The sequence below is a fragment of the Pan troglodytes genome, chromosome 20 (assembly GCF_028858775.2).
Source record: "Pan troglodytes isolate AG18354 chromosome 20, NHGRI_mPanTro3-v2.0_pri, whole genome shotgun sequence".
NCBI classification, from domain to species: domain Eukaryota; kingdom Metazoa; phylum Chordata; class Mammalia; order Primates; family Hominidae; genus Pan; species Pan troglodytes.
This window is the reverse complement of record NC_072418.2, coordinates 47,216,146-47,238,935: the sequence shown is the minus strand read 5'-3', so window position 1 is coordinate 47,238,935 and position 22,790 is coordinate 47,216,146. Positions and strand designations below refer to the sequence as shown.

At 40.7% G+C, this 22,790-nt stretch overlaps 1 protein-coding gene across 1 annotated transcript; it reads right to left on the bottom strand.

The window, feature by feature from the left end:
- Window positions 1-913: 913 nt before the first annotated feature.
- On the bottom strand, window positions 914-15,658 carry ZNF233 (zinc finger protein 233). Its single transcript, XM_003954394.5, is given in 7 exon segments — window positions 914-942; window positions 945-2,316; window positions 2,319-2,692; window positions 8,642-8,737; window positions 9,279-9,405; window positions 11,211-11,272; window positions 15,578-15,658. Coding segments are annotated over 6 exon segments (2,013 nt in total). The 5' UTR covers window positions 11,226-11,272; window positions 15,578-15,658.
- Window positions 15,659-22,790: the final 7,132 nt, after the last annotated feature.

Here is a 22,790-nt window from a genome sequence, read left to right as displayed (position 1 = left end):
TCCCCTTTTTTGCAAAACCTTTCTCATGAAGCTTTATGGAACTAAAAACCAGTTGGGATTTTTTTCTTCATTCAGTCTGTTTCCATCACACAAGCTCCCAAAAAGAAAGATAGCAAGAGCCCCCGCCAAAGAAACATAGCACAGCTGTACACTGTACGGAAAAAGTCTTAAATAATCAGATAGAAACTTTGGCCTATTACTGCTTGGAAAATGAAGCTGAACTGAGGACAGAAGCCAATTGCAAAAACATTACTCAGATTGTAGACTGCATGGTTTTATGTGTTTTAATTAAATGTCATTTCCTTGAATTCATTTTAAGGCTTCTTGCAAGAATCCTTTTCCCAGTACAATTATAATGACGAATTGGGGCTGAGCTCACTAAAATATTCAAATATATGTCCTATATATGATAGATTTTTCCTATCAAGTTAAACAATTCCAGGGAAGCCACTATTTGTTAGGTACTTGTTCAAGGTCACGATCATGCAGCAGTAAACAACGTTCCTGCATGGAGCTTAGATTCTAGTGGACACAGATTTTGTCATGTCCCTCATTATACTTTTGCTAAATTCTGACCTTACTTATCATTTTGAAGGCTTCACTCCTGCATATTGCTTATTGGATGTGAAGGTTCTGATTGAAACGTATTGTATCATTCTTTATAGGGTTTCTCTGTTGTGTGTTCTCTTGACAACTGTGACATTTTGGGCTCTGCTTGAAACTGGTCATATTCGTACAAAAATAGGTTTTCTTCAATGGAATTCAGATAACTATAAAAACTCAGCTCATGAATTCTTAAAACATGACATTTTATAAATATTCTGTGCTGTGTGGATTTTCTGAGGAAAATGGGAAGTCTAAGTCTTGAAGAGCACCCCTATCACACTTATCATGATTAATAGATTCATCACCATCATGGACTCTCTGATGAATCTGAAGACATGAACTCTTACTAAAGCCCTTACCACACACAAAACATTTGTATGGTTTCTCTCCAGTATGGACTCTCTGATGGGCTTGAAGATGTGAAGTCTGACTGAAGCTCTTACCACACATGCCACATTTATAGGGTTTCTCTCCCGTGTGGATCCTCTGATGAACATGAAGATATGAGTTCCAGATGAAGCCTTTCCCACATTCTTCACATTTGTATGGTTTCTCTCCTGTGTGGACTCTCTGATGGGCTTGAAGATGTGAACTCCAACTGAAGCCTTTCCCACACACATCACATTTGTAGGGTTTCTCTCCAGTATGGACTCGCTGATGGTCTTGGAGATGCGAACTCTGACTAAAGCCCTTCCCACATGTCTCACATTTGTATGGCTTCTCTCCTGTGTGAACTCTCTGATGGGCCTGAAGATGAGAGATCTGACTGAAGTCCTTCCCACATGTGTCACATTTGTAGGGTTTCTCTCCTGTATGGACTCTCTGATGGGCCTGAAGGTGGGAATTACGGCTGAAGTTCTTATCACACACATCACATTTGTAGGGTTTCTCTCCAGTGTGGATTCTCTGATGGGCTTGAAGATTTGAGGCCTTACTGAAGCCCTTATCACATACCTCACATTTATATGGTTTCTCTCCAGTGTGAACTCTCTGGTGAAGACCAGAATTCCTATTAAATATCCTGTCACTTACTTCCCATTTGTATGTCTTGTCTCTAGAGTGACCTCTCTGATGGGCTTGAAGTTGTGATGTCTGACTGAAGCCTTTATCATATACATCACATTTACAGGCTCTCTCTCCAGCACTGTCTACACAGTGAATGTCAAAATCTAAGCTATGATGGAAGCCCTTCCCACACCTGCCACATGTACACAACTTCTCTCCTGGGTGAGTAAGCTCATGAGAGGGAAGACAGGAGTTCTGGTTGGAGCTCCGGGCATATACCTGACATCTGTAGAGGTTCTCTCCTGTGCTGACTCTCTGATGAGGTTGCAGATGTGAGCCCTGACTGAAGCCCTCACCACTGTCACCATTCCTATAGCATTTCTCTCCTATGTGGAAACACTGATGCCTGGGAAGCCCTGAGCTGTAACCTATGCCCTTCCCGTACTCAACATTTACATGAGGCTTGTCTCTTAAGTGTAGTTGCTGGTGAAGTTCAAGATTAGAGCCAACACTGAAGCCTTTTCCATTTTCATCAGAGGTTTGCTCTCCTGATTGGATTATGCTATGCTGGGATGATTCCTTCACACAGTCTTTTCCACAATTATTGTGGCTAAAAGCTTTCTCTCTTTTGTGTACTCCATGATCATCATGTTGATGAGCAATTCTTTGCCTAACACAATGATCACATTTACAGAGCTTATTTTATTTTTTACATCAATTTGCTGACACCTACTCTGATAATTCTGTGGTTCTCTCAGATACATTTTCCTCCAGAAATCCCAGGTGGTCCTCAATGGAAGCTCTTGATTTTTTATGCTATTTGAACTCTCCCCTTGCAGCTTTATTACATAGTTCTCATCTTCAGAGACCTGACTAGATTCTCCTGTCCACATCTGACAGGGGGAATCACCTTGTTTTAGCAACTTGGACCTCTTGCCTTGAAGATTTATTATTAGGTCTTGATTACTGGTTAATTTACTTGTAAATTGTTCCCATATTTGCCAGCATATAAGGTCTTCATATGAAAGGAATCTTAATCTTACTTCTTGAAGGGTATCTATCTCATTTTGATTCCTGTGTCCTGGAATGATAAAGAGAACTCAGAAATGAAAATGAAGACAACTGAATATTTGTTCAGAAATAAAAAAACATTTCACAGGTTGATCACATTGGGAAACCTTAATAAACCAGTGGAGAGTTCAGCTTGACTTTATCATTGGTTTTTTTTCTCTTTTTTTGTTTTTTGAGACGGAGTCTCGCTCTGTCGCCCAGGCTGGAGTGCAGTGGTGTGCTCTTGGCTCACTGCAAGCTCCACCTCCTGGGTTCATTCCATTCTCCTGCCTCGGCCTCCCGAGTAGCTGGGACTACAGGCGCCTGCCACCATGCCCAGCTCATTTTTTTGTATTTTTAGTACAGACGGGGTTTCACCATGTTAGCCAGGATGGTCTCGATCTCCTGACCTCGTGATCTGCCCGCCTCGGCCTCCCAAAGTGCTGGGATTACAGGTGTGAGCCACCGCACCCAGACTGTCATTGGTTTTTTTCATGCCTATGGCAACAAAAAAGGCTGGCTTCTATATACAAAATGTTAATGAGACTCATTTAGAGCTATACCAAGACTTTTTTTTTGTTTTTTTTGAGACTGCAGGTTGTACAATGTAACCATGATTCTGAGGCTCACATATAGCCAGGATTTTGTAGATTTTATACATCTGCCATGGAAAAGAGGAGAGGATTTTTTTTTTTTTTTTTTTTTGAGATGGACTCTCACTCTCTTGCCCAGGCTGGAGTGTGGTGGCACGATCTTGGCTTACTGAAACCTCCACCTCTGGGGTTCAAGTGATTCTCCTGCCTCAGCCTCTGGAGGAGCTGGGACTACAAGTGCATGCCACCACACTTCATTAATTTTTTTTGTATTTTTAGTAGAGACAGGGTTTCACCATGTTGGCCAGGCTGGTCTTGAACTCCTGACCTCAAGTCATCTGCCTGCCTTGGCCTCCCAAAGTGCTGGGATTACAGGTGTGAGCCACCATGCCTGGCCAATACCAAGACTTATGTATGTGGTCAAATACACAGGCTACAGAGCAACAAAAAGATGCCCTAGAAAGACGTTGTAGAGGAGAAACTACCTCTTTGTCCATAAGAATAATCACTTAAAAATCCCTCCTCTTTGGCTGGGTGCGGTGGCTCTCACCTGTAATCCCAGCACTTTGGGAGGCCGAGGCAGGTGGATCACGAGGTCAGGAGATCAATACCATCCTGGCTAACATGGTGAAATCCCGTCTCTACTAAAAATACAGAAAAATTAGCCAGGCATGGGGGCAGGCGCCTGTAGTCCCGGCTACTCGGGAGGCCAAGGCAGGAGAATGGTGTGAACCCAGGAGGCAGAGCTTGCAGTGAGCGGAGATCGTGCCACTGCACTCAAGCCTGGGCTACAGAGTGAGACTCCGTCTCAAAAAAAAAAAAAAAAAAAATCCTCTCCTCTTTTCCATGGCAGATGTATAAAATCTACAAAATCCTGGCTATATGTGAGCCTCAGAATCATGGTTACATTGTACAACCTGCATCTGTATATGATAAAGCCCAAAAATGGTTACAAAAGCCTGAATCTCTCCTTCAGCATTCACAAGTGGATTATTAAGTGATGCCAAGAATTCTCAAAGAAAGAAAGAGGGGACATCCTTGGCAAAAGTGAAGAGAATATAGAAAAATATCTTCTCAGTCTTGAGAATGAACCCATAAGATAGTACCATTATTTCCTTAATTTAGTCCTTAAACATACATTTGATGAGCTAGATTTGAGAGAATTCTCCTTCTTTTCAATGAGGTTCTAAGTATATAGTATTCAATTAGTGAACATGATAAATGAAAAAGAATTAGAAAACTTATTCCCATAGCTGACACACCCTATAGGAGTAAAGGCATTGATAATTGTTGCCACTTGGTTTGACTGAATTTTCTGATAAACCTAAATGGCTAATACAGGATGGTCCCCAGTGATCACTCCCCATTGGAATCCATTCCCTTTTGAAGCCCCCTCCCACACTGTATCAAGTTTGGTCTGTGAAACCGATAGAATATGGCAGAAGTGATGATCTGTCACTTCTGATGCTAGGTCATAAAAACACTGTGGCTTCTATCTTCCACTCTGCTGAATCACTGGGTCTGGGAGAAACTAGCTGCCATGTTTTGAGGACACTTCAGCAGCCGTAGGGAACGGTTCACTTAGCAAGGAAGTGAGGCCTCCTGCCACAGCCATGTGAACGAGCCCACCTTGGAAGCAGGTCCTTCAGTCCCAGTCCAGCCTTCCGGGGACGGCAGCTCCGTCACTCTTTAACAGCTTTTTGAGATCCGGAGTGAGAACCCTCACTCAGGGTTAAGCTAAGCTGCTCCCATATGCCTAACCCATAGAAACTATAAACCAATGTTCATTGTTTTAAGGTGCTAAGGTTTTTGTTTTGTTTTGAGACGAAGTTCCGCCCTTGTTCCCCAGGCTGGAGTGCAATGGTATGATATCAGCTCAATGCAACCTCTGCCTCCGGGGTTCAAGTGATTCTCCTGCCTCAGCCTCCCCAGTAGTTGGGATTACAGGTGCCTGCCACCACACCTGGCTAATTTTTTTTTTTTTTTTTTAGTATAGATGGGGTTTCACCATGTTGGCCAGGCTGGTCTCGAACTCCTGACCTCAGGTGATCTGCCTGCCTCAGCCTCCCAAAGTGCTGGGATTACAGGCGTGAGCCACCACAACTGGCCAAGGTGCTAAGTTTCACAGTAATTTGTTATAAAATAATTGATAACTAACACAGGTGTCATAAAAATTATAAGTAGGCTGAACATAACATCAGAAGAGTAACTATGTTCTGAAATAGTCCTTTAGTGACACCTCTTTATTCTCTGCCTGTGAACTCTCTCCATGAGAAGTGAAGACAGTGAGATCCACTTAGCACCATACTCTGTGAGATTTTGTTTCATTGATCCTTGAGGGAGAAGACGCCCTTTAATTTGTACTTCTGTCCAGTGAAAATAGACCTCAGGAATATTTTGTATAGGTGGAGCTGGGTACCTAGGTGGACAGGCAGAATGTGAAACCCTAAAAAATTCTGATGTTTGCCAAAAAATAAAGAGAGGTGAGGGTAGAATACGCTGTCAGATTTGTTCAGTTTTCCAAGGGCTGTGAGTTACATAGTTATATCCTTTTGTCAAAACTCATCAAATTGCACACTTAAGGTGTGCACATGTAAATTTTACCTCAATAAAAAAGAACTGTAAAACAAGCCATTTTACTTTCTGAAAATTTAGGGAGCTATACATTTACAATTTGTACAGTTTTCTGTATATATTTCAATAAAAAATTGGCCAAAAATTAAAAAAAAAAAAAAAAGTAAAGATTTGTGGCCGGGAGCAGTGGCTCATGCCTGTAATCCCAGCACTTTGGGAGGCCAACGTGGGCAGATCACAAGGTCAAGAGATAGAGACCATCCTGGCCAACATGGTGAAACCCCATCTCTACTAAAAATACAAAAATTAGCTGGGTGTGGTGGCATGCGCCTATAGTCCCTGCTACTCGGGAGGCTGAGGCAGGAGAATCGCTTGAACCTGAGAGGCAGAGGTTGCAGCCAGCCAAGATTGTGCCACTGCACTCTAGCCTGGCAAAAGAGCGAGACTCCATCTCAAAAAAGAAAAAAAAAAACAAAAACAGTCAAGATTTGCTCAAGGAGGCAAAGAAGAAGTTGGGAAGCTACCTGTTAAGAAAAAAAAAAAAAAAGGACAATGGCAATAACTGGGATCATAATTCCCAAGTTTTAGGTTTATACACAAAAATGAGGCAGTCAAAAACAAAAAAAGAAAATTTTTAAAAATGAGGCAGTCAGTCAAAGAAGTCAGCATCCAACATTCCTGATTGCAATGCAGTAAACCTTCATGCAGCATGGAGATACAAGAAAATAAAAGATAAGAAGATTGGAAAGATTTTACTACTCCAGCTACTTACAAAATCCAGGGCCTGTCTCTCTCAGATAAGCAGAGAGATTCTCCTGGGCTTTTGGTTTGCTTTTTTCGTTTGTTTAATTTAGTTTTGCGTGTTGGTGCTTCTATCAAGTAGGAATGACTTTAATTAGTGTATTTTAGTATTTATGATGTATATTCAAATTAAAGATAAATGAAGGAAGGAGTGAAGAAAAGGGGGAATGAAATAAGGAAGAGAAAGAATAGAAGGAGAGGGGTGAAAGCAGAACAGGGAGGTTGTCACTGGGTGTATGGATGAGGCAACTCTCACCAAAAGTCTCGCAGATACCACAGGTTGGGAGATCTGTGAGGGAGCCATTTCAGTACTATTCAAATGAAAACACCTATCCATTAGTCCATTAACTGACGTTACTGACATCGGTCCATTAACCCATTCATTCACTCATTCGACAAATATTAAATGAACAGGTATTATGTGCCAAGCCTATTAAAGGCAATAAGGATCAGCAATTTTAAAACAGGTAAAATTAGTGTTGGGCACAGTAGTGCACTCCTGTAGTCCCAGCCCAGGAGTTTGAGCTGCAGCAAGCTATGATTGTATCACTGCACTCCAGCCTAGGTGAAAAAGCCAGACCCCCATCTCTAAGAAAAGAAAAAGAAAAATGAAAAGAAAACAGGTAAAATTCTTACGCTCATGAAGTTGTACTCTAATGGGGAAAGAGACTGTAGAAAAGTAAACAAAATATAATACATGAATATGTCAGCTGATGATTGATGATTAATCACAAAGTCAGGCAGAATAAAGAGATGGGTATTTAATTTAATTAAATGTATGTATGTATGTATGTATGTATGTATGTATGTATTTTTGAGACAGGGTCTTGCTCTGTCGCCCAGGCTAGAGTGCAGTGGCACAATTATAGCTCACTGTGAGCTAATTTTTAAAATTTTTTTGTAGAGGTGCGGTCTCACTGTGTTGTCCAGGCTGGTCTTAAACTCCTGACCTCGAGTGATCCTGCCACCTTGGCCTCTCAAAGTGCTGAGATTACAGGGATGAGCCATCACGCCCAGCCAAGGATAGGTATTTTAAACAGGGTAGTCAAAGCAGGTTTCCAGGGAGTCGGAGGTTGCAGTGAGCCAAGATCGTGCCATAGCACTCCAGCCTGGCGACAGAGCAAGACTCCGTCTAAAAGGAAAAAAAAAGCAGGTTTCTGTGATGAGATGACATCTGACCAGACATAAAGGAAGTAGGCTGGGAGCCAAGAGGATGTATGAGGTAAGAACATCCCAGGCAGACAGAAGAGCAAAAGGCATCAGGTAGAAAGAAATACATGTATGCCAGGCACAGTGGCTCATGCCTGTAATCCTAACACTTTGGGAGGCTGAAGTGGGAGGATTGCTTGAGCTCAGGAGTTTGAGACCAACCTGGGTAATATGGTGAGACCTCATCTCTACCAAAAAAAAAAAAAAAAATGTATATATACATAGTTTTAAAATTAGTCCAGCATAGTGGCATGTGCCTGTAGTCCCATCCCAGCTACTCAGGAGGCTGAGGTGAGAAGATCGATTGAGCCTGGGAGGTCGAGGCTGCAGTGTACCATGATTGCACCACCACTTCAGCCTAGGTCACAGAGTGAGACCTGTCTTAAAGAAAAAAAAAAAAAAAAAAAAAAGCACACTTGGCATGTATAAGAAACACACAGCAGTCTTGTGTGGCTGGAAAGAACTGAGTGAAAAGCAAAGGATAGGAAATCAATTCACAGGGAGTGGGTGACCAGGTCACATAGGACCCTGAAGGCTCGTAGAGATTTTGGAATTAATGAGTGAGATGGGAAGTCACAGAAGGCTTTTGAGCCAAGGAGCGACATGATCTGACTTACATGATCTGGCTGCTATGTGGAGAATGGACTGGAGGGAGGTAGAAGGAGGAAGGTCATGCGCAAGCTGCTGCAGTAAACCAGGGTGATGAATTCTGGGGTCTTGGGCCAGGCTGGTGGCTGAGGAGGTGGTGAGGAGGAGAAGACAAGGCTGTACCCCGCAAAGACTCAGAGCTCCATGGTTCTCACCTGAACACCCATCTCCTTGGATTTCTGTCTCCATCATCCGAAGCTTGTCTTCTTTTCCCAACTGTAATATCACATCTAGTTTGAAGGGTTGATAGCCTGTGAAAAAGAAATGGCATATATATAAAGTGAATGCATTCTAGTCAAACATTTTAATTCCAACACCACCATTTTCATGCGCTCTAAGTAGTATTTTTCAAAATTGTGATCATGAGCTATTGTCTGAATACCTTTTAATTTGTGATCCGGTACACAAATATATAAATGTAAATCACTGAAATCAAGTGATCAGATAATTTGATCCTAACCATTATCTACTTTTATCACATCTTCTTTCCTGTTTTTACTTACAATTTTTGTTGCACTGAATGCAGTTCCTGACAAGGAGCTATAATATTTCTACTTCATTTCATTAAACACAATAATAATGTAACTCCCCAACTGATTTCAAAACCCACCAAGATTTCACAACTGCAATTTGAGAAAAATAGACAAGGTATAGACAAGATGTCCCTGAGGAATTAGAAAATTCACATCCCCAAGTTCAGGGAAGCATTTTAAGCGCCCCAAAGTCTTAAATAATTGAAAGCAGGACAGTCCAGAGGGCTGATATTCAGTTACAGAAGGTGCCCGTGCTGACCCACTGACAGCAGGTTCCTGAAGTTCTCCAGCATCACATCTTGATACAGCTTTCTCTGGGCAAGGTCCAGCAACCCCAGCTCCTCCCTGGTGAAGACCACAGCCACATCCTTGAATGTCACCATCTCCTACAACATCAAGCAAATGTAATCTCAATCTTATGGCCAATAACTGCTGGGAGAGAGGCAGCACTGAGCAGGTAGAAAGAACAGGCAGGAAGACGTTCTGGATTGTGAGGGCCTCGAATGAACTTTAAGTAGCTTCCTCGTTTTCTCCATCCCACATGCCAATCTCATAGACTACTTTTCCACAGTCACATCAAAAGTGTGTGCTACTAAAAAATAACCCCTGTGTATTTAATTTGGTGACATTTGTAAGTATTCCAACAGTAAATGCCCCAGCACTGTAAATCTTGAATCACACGGAATACGTATTTTATAACTTGACTGATACTACCAAATTGTCCTAGAAATGTTGGGTCAATTTAGTCCCAACGCTGAAAAAGGTGTTTGTACATGCACGTTTATAGTAGCACAATTTGCAATTGCAAAAATGTGGAACCAACCCAAATGCCCATCAATCAATGAGTAGATAAAGAAACTGTGTGGCCGGCCGCAGTGGCTCACACCTGTAATCCCAGCACTTTGGGAGGCCGAGGTGGGTGAACCACGAGGTCTGGAGTTCGAGACCAGCCTGGCCAACATGGTGAAACACCGTCTCTACTAAAAACACAAAAAATTAGCTGGGTATGTTGGCAGGTGCCTGTAATCCCAGCTACTGGGGAGGCTGAGGCAGGAGAATTGCTTGAACCTGGGAGGCGGAGGTTGCAGTGAGCCAGGATCGCGCCATTGCACTCCAGCCTGGGCAACAGTGCAAGACTCCGTCTCAAAAAAAAACAAAAGAAAAGAAACCGTGGTGTGTGTGTGTGTGTGTGTATATATATATATATGATGGAATACTACTCAGCCATAAAAAGGAACGAATTAATGGCATTTGCAGCAAGCTGGATGATATTGGAGACTGTTATTCTCTGTGAAGTAACTCAGGAATGGAAAACCAAACATCGTATGTTCTCTCTCATAAGTAGGAGCTAAGCTATGAGGATCCAAAGGTCTAAGAATGACACAGTGGACTTTAGGGCCTCAGGGGGGAAAGGGTGAGAAGGGGGTAAGGGATAACAGAGGATGCCTCTGGGGAGTAAGGAACTGACTTGAAAGAGACAGGAGGGACCTTTCTGGGGTAATATAAATGTTCTATATCTTGTTCTGAATGGTGGGCTAATGCAATTATACAACTGTCGAAGTGGGATATAAAACTGTTATTGACCTGACCACTTAAGATATATGTAATTTTTGTAAGTAAATATTGCATTTTTAAAGCCCCATGAAAAAGTCTTGCAAATTGAAATACTATTTAGAGACAGCATTGTGTATGTTTGTTTTGTAGCCTCTGAAAAATTAGACAAAAAATGAAAACCCTTCTGAGACAAATACATAAAGGAACACTAAATCATACAAAACTCTAGTAACAACATTAACTGAAAAAAGAAAATTGTATACAGAATGTGATTGTAGTTCTTTAAAATACACTGACAAGTATAGATATAAGACATACAATATGTAAATACATATAAAATAGTATGGGGGAAATAGATTATTTGTATGCAATGTAGTAATGTGGAGGTTTTCTCCCATTTTTTGATATCTATGAATTTTTGCACTACTACTTGTGAAATAAAGATGATAAAATAAAACTACCAAAACAAAAGCTAAAGACATAAACAAAAAATTGAACCAATCGAAAATCAAGTAACTAGCAGATCCCAAATACCTGTTTTCCTCCTTTATCTTTCCCAAGGAAGAGAAAAAAAAGTGTCTAATCTTTGAGGAAAAGAGATGTCATTTTAAGAGATAAAAATCAAAACTCAACTCACCTGAAACTTGGTCATTTTCTCCTGCTCCTTCTGGGGAAGGGCAGGGTCCTGGGAAGGCAGAACTGGGAAAAGAGAAAGAAGCCGTGAGAAACAGGCCCTAGCCCACATGGCTGCTCTGGCTGAATTTTTAAAAGGTGGCCGGGCATGGTGGCTCATGCCTGTAATCCCAGCACTTTGGGAGGCCGAGGCAGGCAGATTGCTTGAGCTCAGGAGTTCGAGACTAGCCTGAGCAACATGACGAAACCCCATCTCTACAAAACAATACAAAAATTAGCCGGGTGTGGTGGCACACACCTGTAATCCCAGCTACTTGCAGCAGAATGTACTGGCTACAAAAGTGGATTCTGGGGTCACAAGGTCTGGGGTCAAATCCCGGCATGGCTACTAACTCTGTTTAAGCTAATTAACCTCCCCATTCCTCAAATCTGTCACCTGCAAATGAGAAAAATAGTGCTTTCTTGCAAGATTATTGTAAGGTTTAAATGTGTGAACAGATGGAAACTCGTATAACTGATTTCCCTGCAAGCTGCAGAAAAGCAGATGATATTATGCATCATAAAATTGTTGTTGCAAATGTCTTTTGCCATCATTTCCAATAAGAGAGTCTTTTATAACATCCAGATTTCAAAGACTGTACAATGCTTTATCTTATGAAATTCACCTTTACCTCTGAAAAGTCTATAATTCTGATTGGCTATATTACTTACTACTTTGTTGTCCTATAATATTTAATTGATATCAGCATTCAGTTTTGTAAAAGGTATAAATACTTATGAATTTTCTTCATGTAGCCAGGAGAGTCTCAATGGTGTATCTCCCTTTCCCGTGCTCACTGTCGTAAGGAAATACTAATTTTAAAATGTGTCTCTGCTAGCTTTTTTTTAAACAAAAGTTTGACAGTATCTGTCTCACTTAAATGAAAAATACTGTGGTACTAATAACAGATCCTAATTTACAGTTGCTTTTGGTATTAATGAGCAAATCGAATAGTCTTGGCTAGGCTAAACCATAGAGACAAAAAGTAATAGTTGCCAGGGCCTGAGAGAAGAGATAGTAAAGAGTGATGGCTAGGGCATATGAGGTTTCTTTTGGGGGTGATACAAATGTTCTTCAATTAGAAAATAGTGATGGTTGTACAACCTAACATTGTGGATACACTAAATACCACCGAATTGCACACTTTAAAAGGGTGAATTATATGGTATATAAATTATGACTCAATTTTTTAAATGGGGTAAAAGCCTTGGTTCCGTCTCTGGCACATTATATAAGCTCTCAATAAGTGATGATATGATGACTGTCATTCCCATTTAATGGATGAGGAAGCTGAGGATTACTGAGATTAAGTTGCCCAAGGTCACAGAGCTGGTGAGGTGAGACTGCATCTGAACCCAGCTGAGTCCAGAGCCTGTCTCTTAATCGTGTCTCCTTCTCTAATCAGAAATATGAAGACATGGAAGGAATCATGTCTTAGAGATCAGAGAAGGGGAAGTTGGAGGGTATGAACTGCTGAAAATGATCTGCTGAGGGATACTGGAGCCAGATGATGAGGAACCTAATATCCTAATTGACTCTTCTGACTTACTAGCTCTTTGTGCCTATTTCCTCACCCATAAAGTGAGGACAATAACAGTATCTACCTCGTAGGGTTATTAAGAGGTTTCAGTGAGTATATACAAGATAGCATTCAATACAGATAGCTACTCCTGTTCGTAGGTCCTCCTACTTCAGGCAGAAACACTCTAGTAGGGACGAGAGCAATGTATTCTCTTCTGAAAGCTAGGGAGAGAGATCAATTTTTAACATCCAATTCCCTTTGTTCTGGTCCTATATTTACTTGCACCCTTCTGCTCTGCTCAGTAACAGGATTTTGCAAGACTTGACATTTCACGACATTTAGTAGAAAAAAACAAATGGGGTTTGGGGTGCCTGGCTCAGCTCTGCTCACTATATGTACCAGGGCCACTTTTCGAGGCCTGAATTTCCAGACTTTGTTCATTCCTAGGTTGTCAAGTCCTCTCGTGCCTTTGCTCCTGCCACTCTGCCTCCAGAGAGGACCAGCTTCCCTGTCCTTCTCTTGTAATCCCTCCTCTTGGAAGCCTTCAGCGTAGCTGGGGCATTTGGGGTATAATTAGTAAATCAAGCATCTGTTTTGCCTGTGAGATAATGAACATTACTCATCTTTTTACCCCAAGCACCTAGAATATAGTGAGTATTTGATGCACACAGAATCAAAGAATGACACACAGTCAGACAAGGATTGTACTAATTGATCTCCAAGATTCCTTTAAGCTACAAAATTCTCAGGCTATTAAATTAATTGGGAGGAGGAGAGGATGAACTTTATCTGTCAATTTCTTCTGCGTTTTTAATTTCATTTGCTTTGCTCGAGCAACATCAAGGTCATCCTTAAAAGTGAAATCATTAGGCCAGGCGCAGTGGCTCACGCCTGTAATCCCAGCACTTTAGGAGGTCAAGGCAGGCGGATCACTTGAGGTCACGAGTTCGAGACCAGCCTGGCCAACATGATGAAACCCCATCTCTTCTAAAAATACAAAAATTAGCCAGGCATGGTGGCAGGCACCTGTAATCCCAGCTACTCGGGAGGCTGAGGCACGAGAATCGCTTGAACCTGGGAGTGGGAGGTTGCAGTGAGCTGAGATCGTGCCACTGCACTCCGGCCTGGGAGACAGAGGGAGACTCAGTCTCAAAAAAAAAAAAAAAAAGTGAAATCATTCATAAAAGGGTCAATCCATAGACTGTGGATAATGTAAACCCTATCTATTTATTTATTTTAATAGCAGTGTCAGGTATTTACTCAAATGTCATCTCCTCAGAGTTCTTCCCTGCAAATCCTTAAAAAAATTTTTTTATTATGACTCTTGAGCATCCCCCAGTCATTGCCTAAACTGTGAAACCATTTCTTTTCCTCTTTTTAATTTTTTTGAGACAGACTCTCACTCTCCTGCCCAGGCTGGAGTGCAGTGGGATGATCTCAGCTCACTGCAACCTCTGCCTCCTGGGCTCAAGCGATCCTCCTGCCTCAGCCTCCCAAGTAGCTGGGACCACAGGTGTGTGGCTAATTTTTAATTTTTTTGTAGAGATGGAGTCTCACTATGTTGCCCAGGCTGCTGTTGAACTCCTGGGCTCAAGCCATCCTCCCGCCTCAGCCTTCCAAAGTGTGGGATTACAGGCGTGAGTCACTGCACCCCCATGGGACTGACATTTCTCAGGGCTGAAGGAGAGTGGCACAAAGGTCAAGAACCCACTCTGCCTGAGCTCAGCCTGAGCTCAAATTCCTAGTTCAGGCTCTTTCCTGTTGTTTTACTTTGGGAAGATAAATGTTTTACCCATCAGTGTTCTCATCTGTAAAATAGGAATTACAATATTATCTTTGTTATGAAGATTAAGCTAATTAATGCATATAAAGCCTATAGAAGAGACCCTGGCACTCAACGTATTAACAAATTATTATTACTCATTCATGAACACATGCCTAATCCAACCTCTCATTTATTCCATAAATATTTGAGCATTTGCCCAGCAGGAAAAATAATATTGCTAATGAGTGTGGGAAATCTGTTCTCCAACTGAGCAGAAATAGCAACAGCATATATTAAGTCCTCTCACGTTGGGACAATGTTACCAAGAGCCGGGGGTCAACACCCTCCTCTCTGCAGCCCTCCGGTTAGTCAAGGCTGAGGAAGGAAAGGAGGTTGGAAGAGATCTAAACTCTGTTTCTGGTCCAGGATGAATGACAGTGGACATCCCCAGGCACCACATGGAGGTGAGACACACTCATGCCTTAAAAGGGAAGGAAAAATAAAAAAGATGGAGAGAAAATTGACACCCCCGTCCCCCACGTTAGGAATCCAGGAACAGCCCTGCGAGGTGCAGAGATCAGAGAAGGGCGAGTAGCGCTGCACCTGGAGCTCAGAACCCACTGCGGGCTCACAGAAGCTTTCAGAGACTGAATGCCTCTCCTCTCCAGGAAGAAATAACAGATTGGCAACAACCAGCCACCTTTTCAGTGTGTGTCAGGATCGGTCCTACGCATTTTTACATCTATTTATCTTAAGTAAATCTCACGAAACCCCTACCAGATAGGTACTACTATGAAACTCACTTTACAGAGGAGAAACGGAGAAATTAAGAAACTACCAAGATTATATCGCCAGAAGACGGCAGAGCGTGTGGAAGGTGGGGAAGGCGAGGGAACTTGAGCGCCCGGGAGACCCTCAAACCAAACGTGCGACCAGGAGCCATTCCCAACTTGGAGACCCATGCACCGCCCTAAAAACAAAGGGCAAGCAAACCGTCGTCCCCGCCCTCTGCGACTTCCCTTCACTGAGGGCGAGGGCAGGCACCTGCGAGTCCAACGCCCAGGCCAGGAAAGCTCGCCGTAGATGCAGAGGTTCCGCGCTGACTCACCTCCCAGAGGGGATAGATGACGGCTGCCTCGCCCTCCTGCAGCGGAAGTACACAAGATTGCAACGGCTTCTGCACTACACTTCCCAGAATGCCCGAGCGGAAACAGGCTACCGCCCTGCCCAGCCAAGAAGGACCAAGAGGGGCCAGGTGCAGTGGCTCACGCCTGTAATCCCAGCACTTTGGGAGGCCAAGGGGGGTGGATCACTAGGTCAGCAGTTTGAGACCAGCCTGGCCAACATGGTGAAACCCCGTCTCTACTAAAAATACAAAAATTAGCTGGGCGTGGTGGCACATGCCTGTAATCCCAGCTACTCCAGCGGCTGAGGCAGGAGAATTGCTTGAACCCGGGAGGCAGAGGTTGCAGTGAGCCAATATCGTGCCACTGCACTCCAGCCTAGGCGACAGAGTGAGACTCCAGCTCCAAAAAAAAAAAAAAAGAAAAAGAAAATCAAGAGGAAGAGAAATATTTACAGTTCTGTACTGTATTGATACTGTAAGTTTACACCATCTGTTTACAAAATAAACCATCTTTCTGAAATGGCAGGCAGCTGCAGCTTCAGACCTCAATCTACAGTACATATCAAGCAATTCAACTTTTTCTTATAATGTCATGACTTTTCTATGCATCTTGGGAGCACTTGCAACATCACTAGTGGCAGTTCACATAGGTCCCATGGTAGTATTCAAGTTTTATAGTATTGCACTAAACACAATAAAAAATAAGAAGAAACCTTTAGATCACTTTTTACTGTAATACGCAATTTACTAGAGAGATGAACTGCTCACTTTGAGATGATTAGCATCACTTGGAATTTTAAGCAGATATTTACACACATGAGCTCACCACAATAGTGACAGCAGATTGCTATTAAATTATTACAGTAGCACAGCATGTACTACAGTTAACTTTATGCAGTCTTGATTTAATATTGCATCTTTGTTTTACATTTCTCTTGACTGTGAACGTACAGTCTGTGTGTGTGTAAGTTTTGATAAGTTTTACCTTTTTATAATAGATTCATGTATATTTTATGGTAGTAAATGATAAAATAGACTAATATCTACATATATTTTATGCATTCATGATATACCTAAATTTTTCTTAATTGTTTGATATTTCCAGACTACACGGCTTATCTGTGAGCTTTTTCAAATTGTTGCAAATTTCCAAAAAAATTTGCAATATATTTGTTGAAAAAAAATTCACATATAAGTGGACCCATGCAGTTTAAACCTGTGTTGTTCAAGAGCCAACTGTATTGTAATTTGGAAAAAAAAAACATCTAAATTATATCTTGAAAATGCTTCTTCCCTTATTTCAATTTAAATTTTTTTATCCACTCAGCTTGCTCTTGAGATGATAAATGCAATAGAATGATCATCAATAGATCAAGTCAATGTGGAATCAAAAATGAAGTAATATTTAGCAGCCTTGTAAAAGCACATATATCAGGACTTCTTGCAGAGGCTTTGTTTCCAATGTGATTTTCTCTAGAAAGGAGAAAGTTGTTTTATTTAAGTTATGGGGGTGTGTATTCTGTATAGGGTGGGGAACTGCCTTTGATATTTTCTACCACAAGTTTTTTTTAGCTCAGTCAACAGAATTTTGTTATTATTTTAGCACCAAAGGAATCCTGAATCATGTTTTGTTTTCATCTCAAAGTATTTTCTAATTTCCCTGTAACTTCTATCCCCATCGGTTTTTATGAGTGTGCTGTTTAATTTCCACACATTTGTGAATTTTCCAGTTTTCCTAGTTACTGATTTGTTTCATTTTTTTGTGGCCTGAGAATACATTTCATGTGACTTTATCTTTCTGTTGATACGTGAGATTTTTTATTTTTATTGAGACCTGTTTTGTGGCCTAATGTATGATCTATCCCAGAAAATGTTTCATGACCACTTAAGAAAAATGTGTATTCTTCTGGTTTTAGGTGAGGTGCTTTGTATATATCTGCTAGGAGTTTGGTTTATGTTTCCAAATCCTCTAATTATTTATTGATCTTTTGTCTGGTTGTTGTATCCATTATTGAAAGTGAGATACTGAAGTCTGAAAACATTGTAGAAATATTTATCTCTCCCTTCAGTTCCATCAATTTTCACATCATATATTTGGGGACTAGCTGTGTAATGTCTGTATTGTTATATCTTCTTGATGGATTGACTCTTTTGTCAATATATAATGTCATTGTTTGTCTCTTGTCAAGTTTTTTACCTAAGTCGATTTTGTCTAATATTAATACAGTTACTTCAGTTCTCTTTTTTTACATCCTGCATGGAATAATTTTCTTCCATTTTTTCACTCAACATTTTTTGTCTTTGGATTGCAAATAAGTCTCTTATAGACAGCATATAGTTGGATCATGCTGTTTTATCCATTCTGTCAATTTTTGCCTTTTAACTGGAGAGCTTAATCTATTTGCATTTAAATTAATTCCTGATTTTAAAACAGCCTTGCTTCTTTCACTTTGTGATCTGTTTTCTACATGGCTTATCTTTTTTGTTCCTAGGTCTCTTGATTAATGCCTTCTTTCCTAGGTCTCTTGATTAATGCCTTCTTTTCTGTTTGATGTTTTTGCAGCATACCTTTTTTTTTTTTTTTTCCATTTTGAGACAGGGTCTCACTGTGTTGCCCAGGCTGGAGTGCAGTGGTGTGATCTCAGCTCACTGCAACCTCTGCCTCCTGGGTTCAAGTGATTCTCATGCCTCAGCCTCCCAAGTAGCTGGGACTACAGGCATGCACCACAATGCCCAGCTAATTTTTGTATTTTTAGTAAAGACAGAGTTTCACCATGTTGGGCAGGCTGGTCTTGAACTCCTGACCTAAAGTGATCCACCCACCTTGGCCTCCCAAAATGCTGGGATTACAAGCGTGAGTCACCATGCCCGACCTGTAGTGTACCATTTAATTTTTCTTCTTATTCCCTTTTCTGTATATTTTCTTAGTGATTACCCTGTGGTATACAGTTAACATCTTTTTTTCTTTTTTGAAACAAGGTCTTACTCTGTCACCCCGGCCGGAGTGCAATGGTGTGATCTTGGCTCACTGCAGCCTCAAATTCCTGGGCTCAAGTGGTCCTCCAGCCTCAGACTCCTGCATAGTTAGGACTACAAAAATGTGCCATCACACCCAGCTAATTAAAAAAAAAAATTGTAGAGACAGGGTCTCACTATGTTGCCCAGGCTGTTCTCAAACTCCTGGCCTCAAGCAATCCTCCTGCCTCACCCTCCCAAAGTGCTGGGATAACAGATGTGAGCCACCACAGCTGGCCTATTTTTCCAAATTTTATTATGAAAAAATTTAAAGATGCAAAAGTGTTGAATAGTATTAATTCAAACTATATTGTAATACATTAAAGAAGTTAATATAGCTTGAATTAATACTAACCTAGCTTCCACAATATAAAAAATCCTGCTCCCGTATCTCTGTCCTCCTCCGTTTAGGATTTGAAAAATTACATCTTTATACATTGTGTGCCCCATTAACATAGATTTGTAACTATTTTACTCATTTTTCTTTAAATCATATAGGAGTTATGAGCCAATAATACAATAATATTGGCTTTTGTGTTTACCTATGTAATTACTTTACCAGTGTTCTTTATTAATTTATATGGCTTCAAGATTTAGTGTCTTTTCACTTCTGCCTGAAGTATTTTGTATTTCTTGTAGGGCAGGCCAACTAGCAATGAACTCCCTCAGTGTTTGTTTATCTAGGAATGTCTTAATTTCTCCTTCATTTTTGAAGGATAGTTTTGCCAGATATAGGATTCTTGGCTAACAGGTTTTTTTTTTATTTCATTACTTTAAATATGTCATCATACTGGCTTCTGGAGATCATGGTTTCTGATGAGAAATGGGTTATTAATCTTATTATAGAGCCTTTGAACATGAGGTGTCACTTTCTCTTGTTGATTTTGGGTCTCTGTCTTTTTATGGTTTGATTATAATGTGTCTTGGTGTGGATCTCTATGCATTTATTCTTCTTGGAGTTAGTTCCTTGAGCTTCTTCTATGTGTAGATTCATGTCTTATAAGTTTGAGAAGTTTTTGAACATTATTTCTTCAAATATTCCTTATACTCCTTTCTCTCTCCTCTTATTGTGACTCCCATTGTGCATATGCTGATATGCTTGATGGCATCCCACAGGTATCTGAGTTCTACTTATTTTTTCTTCTGCTCCTCAGATGGAATAACTTCAATTTACTTATCCTTTAGTTCACTGATTTTTCTGCTTGCTTAAATATACTGTTGAAATCCTCTGGTGAATTTTCATTTCAGTTATTATACTCTTCAGGTCCAAAATTCATGGTTTTTAAATAATTTCTACCTATTTGATATCTTTTTTTCAGACATGATTCTCCTGGTTTATTATTTTTGTTCATGGTTTCCTCTAGTTCTTTGAGAATATTTAAGACAGTTTATTTAAAGTCTTTGTCTGGTAAGTCCAGTGTCTGTGTTTCCTTGGGGACAGTTTCTGTTCATTTATTCTGGGAATGGACCATAATTTTTTATTTGCATGCTGTGTACTTTTTTTTGTTTGTTTTATAATGTGGTATCTCTTAAAGTCAGATTCTTCCTCCTGCTCAGTTTGTTCTATCTTATTGTGGATCGTAATGGTTTGTTTAGTGACTGTTACAGGTTTAATTTTGTCTCCCAAAAAGATATGTTGAAGTCCTAACCTGTGAACATGACCTTACTTTGAAATAGGGTTTTTGAAGATGCAATCAAGATGAGGGCATCAGGGTGTACCCTCATTCAATATGACAGTGTCCTTATTAGAAGAGTAACATACCATATTAAGACTGAAACACATGGGGAGAATGCCATGTGACCACAGAGACAGAGCTTGAAGTGATACAGCTAAAAGCCAAGGAATATCAAAGATCAATGGATACCAGCAGAAGCTACTAAGTGGTAATGAAAGAGAGCATGGCCTTTCTGACACTTTGATTTTGGAGGTCTAACCTGGAGAAAACTGGGAGAGAATGAATTTTTATTGTTCAAGCCACCCAATTTTGTGCCATGTGGTAAGAGCAGCTCTGGGAAATGAATAGTGAGTTTTCTAAACTACTTTTTTTGTAAAACTGGTATTCCCTGTATTGTGTGGTATCTAAGGCCTCTATTCTTTTCATTTATTTTTACCCAGTGTGTTAACAGGGATTTCCTTGAATGTCTGGATGAAAAACAAACAAAAAAGGAAAAATATTTGCCCACTCTTTACACAATGACTCTTTGTTGGAGCCCTCTTTCGGTGCTTAGCCAGGTCATTTACAACTCTGCCAAAGCCTTCCCTTACTGCTTGCACTAAGTCAAAGATCAGTCAGAGGTGAAAGCTTGCAGTTTTTTCAGGTCATTTCTGAACATATGTTCTCCTCTGAGTATGTGCATGCCTTTCTAAATTTCCTGGTGTATGTGGGGAGCTTTTCAATACCCTACTTCCTCACAGAATCTCTCTCTCTAGATTTTCCTCCCAAGTTGTCATTCTGTATATTGTTTGCTTCAACAGTAATCTCTTACCTCAAGTGACAGTGGGTTGTTCATTTGCCTTTCAATGATTTAGAGGAATGTACTCTTCAATTAGCCACTTTTCCACCATGATAGAATTCCAAGTTAGATAAGATAAAACCAAGTAACTTGCAACAGTCTTTCAAGTAGCCCTCAGACAGTTCAAAACAGACAAACACAATTGAGAACAAGTTCTGCTCCACTGCCTCTGGAGCAAGAGATCAGTGTCCTACACTGGTAATATAGGCTGTCACCTTTGAGACCATCACCCAGCTGCAGAGAAAAGTAAATCAAGGGCAAACGAAAGCACCACAAAGCTCCCCTACTATTTTTAAGTTGCTGTTTTCTCTATTCTACATTCCCTGGGTTGCTGTAAACCTTGGACTACTTTTCAGAGTTCTGATGACATTGATTCTGACAGTTTTTTAAAAATCATTTTTGTTGTTTTGTTTCTGTGGAAGGATGGGCTGTTGAAGCTACCTACTCCATCATTTCTCTGACATTACTTTGGCACTCTTTTTTTTTTTTTTAATACTGTAAGTTCTGGGATACATGTGCAGAATGTGCAGGTTACGTAGGTATACACATGCCATGGTGGTTTGCTGCACCCATCAACCCGTCATCTACATTAGGTATTTCTTTTAATGCTATCCCTCCCCTAGCACCTCAACCCTTGGAAGGCCCCAGTGTGTGATGTTCCCCTCCCCGTGTCCATGTGTTCTCATTCTTCAACTCCCACTTCTGAGTCTGAACATGTGGTGTTTGGTTTTCTGTTCCAGAGTTAGTTTGCTAAGAATGATGGTTTCCAGCTTCATCCATGTCCCTGCAAAGGACGTGAATTAATCCTTTTTATGGCTCCATAGTATTCCATGGTGTATATGTGCCATATGTTCTTTATTCAGTCTATCATTGATGGGCATTTGGGTTGCTTCCAAGTCTTCTCTATTGTGAATAGTGCTGCAATAAACATACGTATGCATGTCTCTTTACAGTAGGATGATTTATAATCCTTTGGGTATATACCCAGTAATGGGATGGCTGGGTCAAATGGTATTTCTGGTTCTAGATCCTTGAGGAATTGCCACACGGTCTTCCACAATGGTGGAACTAATTTACACTCCCACCAACAGTGTAAAAGCATTCCTATTTCTCCACATTCTCTCCAGCATCTGTTGTTTCCTGACTTTTTAATGATCACCATTCTAACTGGCATGAGATGGTATCTTATTGTGGTTTTGATTTGCATTTCTCTAATGACCAGTGATGATGAGCTTTTTCTCATATGTTTGTTGGCTGCATAAATGTCTTCCTTTGAGAAGTGTCTGCTCATATCCTTTGCCCACTTTTTGATGGGGTTAGTTTTTTTTTTTTTCCTAGTAAATTTGTTTAAGTTCCTTGTAGAATCTGGATATTAGCCCTTTGTCAGATGGATAGATTCCAAAAATTTTCTCCCATTCTGTAGGTTGCCTGTTGACTCTGATGATAGTTTCTTTTGCTGTGCAGAAGCACTTTAATTAGATCCCATTCATCAGTTTTTGCTTTTGTTGTCATTGCTTTTCGTGTTTTAGTCATGAAGTCTTTGCCCATGCCTATGTCCTGAATGGTATTGCCTAGGTTTTCTTCTAAGGTTTGTATGGTTTT